Here is a 6,000-nt window from a genome sequence, read left to right on the forward strand (position 1 = left end):
CTACAATATTCCCACCAGCTTCAGGAGTCCTGTGATGTGTGAATGTACCCTCAGGATCAGAACTTACATACACAAATAAATGGATCCTTTTAAGTAATCCTTCTGGAAAATTATATACATGTGTTTCAACTGTGCTGTTATAGCCCAGAACATTCCCGTAATTCTTCTTAGAAATTATCTTCAGAGCTGCTTCAACAAACCACCCAAGAAAATCCACATCCTTGATCTGTAATCACATATTTTTTCCTGAAAATAGAATAGCCCAGCCTGATATAACCCACTTTATTTCATAGACTTGGATCCAACTATCTTTTGGCAGATTTGAGAAATAAATCCACATAACGATAAGATTCTTCACAACTGAGCATATTTTTAACTGATTCACATATTCAGCATTTTACTGAGTGCCTATCATGTGCCTGTCACTGTGGTCAGTGCTAGACTGGAAGCCATAGTGCTCTGAAGATAATTCTAAACAGGAATGCTGAAAGGTGATGAGAACTTCCTTAGGAAGCTATTTTGAAAAAGATCACACTCATTTGCTAAATAAATTGGGGGGTGGAGTGCTTGTTTAAAATATACATATATATATATATATATATATATATATATATAATAATTTAATCACTTCCACCCCTACACTCCCCTCCTTCACTATATTCCTTCATGTATACACCATTGTTCTTTCTATGCCTCTAAACCTTACGTCCATCCTGTCTCCTCATCTGCACTAGTGGGGAGTGCTGTGCAGATAAGGAAAAGGAAGGTGTCATAGCTGGCAAACCTAAGCAGGAGTGTGGGTGACCTGATCCTCCTATATTTTTCCTCACAAAGCTTAGCACAAAGATTCTCTTCAGGGACTGCTCAGGTCCAGGATCTGGCAGCGCTCCCCCATCCTGACACGATGGAGTCCTACAGGCTAGACTGCCTAGAAGAAGCCCAGGACACAGATGCCACAGATGCCAAAGCTCCGGGGGGGGGGGGGGGCGGTGGCAGCACTCACGTGGTGAGGGTATTCAAGCCACAGGCTTTCATCTTCAGCAAGCGGTCCCTCCAGTATTCCTTGGGCACCCGGAAATAGTGCACAGAGCCCCCAAAGATCCAGAAGGTGGAGTCCTCCAGCATGAAGTGTTGGCCGTTGGCCTGCAGCCCTGATTGCCGGTGTCTCAGCCATGCAGGGACCAGATTATACCAGTCCAACCTGCAAAGAGAAAAGGCAGCTGGCAAGGCTGGCTTATCTTCAGCAATGAGCAGCACAGAGTGTTAGGAGACAGGGTTCTTCTCCACAGGCCTGCTTCTGAGGCCTTCAGAAAAGGCTCCCCACCCTCTGACTTAGCCAAACCTTGAAAGGCATCTTTCTTCAGCACACTCATATGCACCCCACTGTAGGGGAAGAGCAAGCTGAGACTATAGTCAGGAACAAGACAAACACAATGGTCAACATGGAGACTGTGCTATGGGGACAGAGGGCGAGGTGGGGGCACACGGCACGGAATGGATATTCTCAGGGGGCGCGGGGTGCCCAGGGCAGGTGTGGCACGCAGGTTCCTACAATGGCCAGCTCTTCTAGGCCATTTGACTAAACATCAAAGGAGCAGCTACTTCAAATAGTACCTCTGAGCCACATTGTGGTCACAGCTGCCCGGCTTGAGGTGCAAATACCTGGAAGGAGGTATCTGGGTTAGAAACAGCATTTATTCATTGACCAAATTTCCAAGTCTTAATTATTATCTAAAGATCAAGTTGAAGTGATGATCTAGCACAACAGAGAGCCCCACCTGGGAGGGCTGTTGGAAAGTGTTAGTCCCTGGAAAAGCAACTCTTGACCAAGCGGAGCCCACTCAAATTGATCCCCATGACTAGAATTCCCTCCCTCTCTTTTCTCCCCAGTCTCCAAAGGCCATGAGAGAAACCCAGCAAGAGACGCTGGAGGAGCCAAGACATTCAAGAGAGTTGGAGAGAAAGAACCTCAGCTAGGCCAACATGGCGGAGAAGTAGGGGGACCCATACTTCCTGCCACTCTCAAACAAAGAAGTGCAGAAGCCAAAGGACTTTGAACACCAGAGCCTGGGAGGAAAAGAGACTGAATCTACTAGGAAGAAAATGGGGAAGCTGGAAAGAAGATAGGTGGGTAACTGCAAACTGGGGGAGATAAAAAACAGCCACATGGGCACGGAGTGGAGGCACTCCCTTCAACGGAGAGACAAAGGGAAAAGAAAGAGCGGCTAGGGAAGTGCAGGACCGTATCTGGACAGGAGAAAGACCGGGGACTGAGTCTGAGAGGGATCCGATCTCTAACTGCAGGGCTTTCTTTGGACTGGACCTGGCTCTCTGTTGGTGCACCTGGAGAGGAGGGGAGCCTGGGTGTGGTGGTAGGTCAGGGGCTCAGTCCTCAGTTGGAGGAAGTGGTTCCCTCCCTGGAGGGCTATGTGATATTACAGAATCTGCCTGTGTCCGCCACTCCTGGGCACAGTGGCTGGGCCAAGGGTGCAGTCTGCAGGAGGAAAAGGCTGCCATCTCTCTGGAGTGCTGTGGGAAAAGACAAAGCCTGCCTGTGTCTGCCACCCCGGGGGCTCGTGGCGAAGGTGGTGGCTCTTGGTCCCCAGTAGGAGAAGGCTGTCCTCCCTGAAGTGTAGGGGCACTGACAAAGCTAGCCAGGACCACATATCCGCCACACTGAGAGGCGCTTCCCCAGTGCCAGAGTGCACAGAGTGGGACTTTGAATCCTAGTCAAGCACAGGGTCACGGGAGTTGGTGGAGCGAGAAGGACCTCCCCACCTGTGCCCTCAGCACAATAAGGACGACTCAAACAGAGTCCATTGGGTCCAGCTCCGTGGAGAAGAGACTGGGGGATCACCATTCCACACACCCCCACCACCAAGGTGGGGCCTCAGGGATCAGTACTGGGGCCTAGAGTGGAGGTGGGTCCAGATTATGCCAAACCATGCCCCTTTGTGCTGGGTAACTGCGTATCCACCACAGCAGCACAGACCCTGCAGACAGCTACTCCCGACAAGCGACACAGCATTGCCTGGATTAACTCTAGGTCAATTCTGGATATATAGATATATTCTCCATTCCCCCCCCCCATTTCTCCTCCTTATCTCTTCCATGCCCTAGGCTGGTTACTCTGGTTATTGTCTGTCTAAACAGACATATTTAATCCATTGTCTTGATACATGTTCTACACCTCCTTATTTACACTCCTTTCTCTCTCTCTGGAATAATCAAGCAATATAGTTTCTCTGTCTGGGTAACTTTATCTGTTTCCTTTTCCCTGCCTCCTTCTTTATTTTCCTTTCTCTCCATCTGGATTAAGCCTTTTACCTCTCTGTCTAATCAATGTTTGTCTTTTCTCCCCCCACCCCCGCCCCCATGCTCCCCACCGCCACTCCTCCTGTCATTTCTCTCCTTGTATGTTCTCTTCCATTAGCACTGCCTCCACCCTCTTCTTTACTTTAGTCAGTGTTTTGGGGTTTTTTGTTTTTAGTCTTTGGGTTTTTGTTTTTGTTTGTTTGTGTTGTTTGTGTGTTTGTGTGTTCTTGTCTCCTGTTTGTCTATTTGTTTTCCTTTACAGGGCTACTCCAAGGAACAAATCAAAGCACACCTGGAGGAGGGTCCAAAATATCACTAAGAGTAGGGTAATAAAAAAACCAAACACAACAGAGAGCAAGTAACCACCTCTGAAAAAACACCTCCTGAAGGGCCAGGCCCTGGACACTGTATAACCCTCCTTTCATATAGCGGTGCTTGCAGGTGCAGAGCACACAACAAGCATTTAAAATGCATAAGGGACAAAAAACTAGCCAAAATGACAAAACAGAATAATTCTCCTCAAATGAAATTCCAAGAAGTAACAACAGCTAACAAATTGATCAAAACCAATTTAAGCAGTATAACTGAACAAGAATTTAGAATAATAGTCATAAAATTAATTCCTGGTCTTGAAAAAAACAGAGGACAGCAGAGAATCTATTGCTACAGAGATCAAGGGACTAAAAAACAGTGATGATGAATTAAAAAATGCTATAAATGAGGAGCAAAATAAAATGGAGCCAGCCACAGTGTGGATTGAAGAGGCAGAGGGGAGAATAGGTGAATTAGAAGATGAAATTTTGGAAAAACAGCAACCTGAGAAAAAGAGAGACAAAAAAATCCAGGAGTATGAGGGGAGAATTAGAGAACTAAGTGATGCAATCAAATGGAACAATATCCATATCATAGGAATTCCAGAACAAGAAGAAGAGAGAAAAATGGGCTGAAGGTGTACTTGAACAAATCATACCTGAGAACTTCCCCAATCTGGGGAAGGAAACAGGCATTGAAATCCAAGAGGCACAGAGAACTCCCTTTAGACGTAACTTGAATCGATCTTCTGCATGATATATCATAGTGAAACAGGCAAAATACAAGGATAAAGAGAGAATTCTGAAAGCAGGTATGGATAAATGGGCCATAACATACAAAGGTAGACACATAACGGTAGTAGCAGACCAATTTACTGAAACTTGGCAGGCCAGAAAGGAATGGCAGGAAAACTTCAATGTGATGAACGGAAAAAATATGCAGCCAATAATCCTTTATCCAGAAAGTCTGTGATTCAGAATATAAGGAGAGATAAAGGTTTTTGCAAACAAACAAAAACTGAAGGAATTCATCACCACTAAACCAGCCCTACAAGAGATCCTAAGGGGGACTCTGAGTGAAATGTTGCAAGGACCACAAAGTACCAGAGACACCACTACAAGCATGACCTACAGACATCACAATGACTCTAAACCCGTATCTTTCAGTAATAAAACTGAATGTAAATGGACTAAATGCTCCAACCAAAAGACATAGGGTATGAGAATGGATAAAAAAACAAAAACAAAAACAAAAACAAACAAAAAAAAAAAAGACCCCTCTATTTGCTGTCTACAGGAGACTCATTTTAGACCTGAGGACACCTTCAGATTGAAAGTGAGGGGACGGAGACCTATCTATCATGCTACTGGAAGTCAAAATAAAGCTGGAGTAAACATACTTGTATCAGACAAATTAGACTTTAAATTAAAGGCTGTAACAACATATGAAGAAGGGCATTATATAATAATTACAGGGTCTATCCATCAGGAAGAGCTAACTATTATAAATGTCTATGCACAGAATACGGGAGCCCCCAAATATATAAAACAATTAATCACAAACATAAGCAACCTTATTGATAAGAATGTGGTAATTGCAGGGGACTTTAACACTCCACTTACAGAAATGGATAGATCATCTAGACACACAGTCAATAAAGAAACAAGGGCCCTGAATGATACATTGGATCAGATGGACTTGACAGATATATTTAGAACTCTGCATCCCAAAGCAATAGAATATGCTTTCTTCTCGAGTGCACATGGAACATATCAAAGATAGATCACATACTGGGTCACAAAACAGCCCTTAATAAGTATAAACGAATCGAGACCATACCATGCACACTTTAAGACCACAATCCTATGAAACTTGAAATCAACCACAGGAAAAAGTCTGGAAAACCTCCAAATGCATGGAGGTTAAAAAACATCCTACTGAAGAATGAATGTGTCAACCAGGTAATTAGAGAAATTAGAAAATATATGGAAACAAATGAAAATGAAAATGAAAATACAACAATCCAAATACTTTGGGATGCAGCGAAGGCAGTCCTGAGAGGAAAATACATTGTAATCCAGGCCTATCTCAAAAAATAAAAAAATCCCCAATACAAAATCTAACAGCACACCTAAAGTAACTAGAAACAGAACAGCAAATACACCCCAAACCCAGGAGAAGAAGAGAAATAATAAATATCGTAGCATAAATAAATAATATAGAACCTAAAAAAAACAGTAGGCAGATCAATGAAACCAAGAATTGGTTTTTTGAGAAAATAAACAAAATTGATACACCTCTAGCTAGGCTTCTCAAAAAGAAAAGGGAGATGACCCAAATAGATAAAATCATGAATGAAAATGGAATTATTAC

The 6,000-nt window shown here is 43.8% G+C and overlaps 1 protein-coding gene across 1 annotated transcript in view; it reads right to left on the reverse strand.

Annotated features, from left to right (window-relative positions):
- The window catches only part of LOC125929539 (beta-galactosidase-1-like protein 2), a 54,470-nt gene that overhangs the window by 30,196 nt on the left and 18,274 nt on the right, over positions 1-6,000 (reverse strand). The window contains exons 2-3 of the mRNA XM_049640847.1: positions 1,615-1,676; positions 1,004-1,201 (exon numbers count right to left, since the gene is read on the reverse strand). Coding sequence (XP_049496804.1) covers positions 1,004-1,201; positions 1,615-1,676 — 260 coding nt within the window. The remainder of the gene's footprint in view (positions 1-1,003; positions 1,202-1,614; positions 1,677-6,000) is intronic.

Source organism: Panthera uncia, chromosome D1 (genome assembly GCF_023721935.1).
Source record: "Panthera uncia isolate 11264 chromosome D1, Puncia_PCG_1.0, whole genome shotgun sequence".
In the NCBI taxonomy this organism is placed as follows: Eukaryota; Metazoa; Chordata; class Mammalia; order Carnivora; family Felidae; genus Panthera; species Panthera uncia.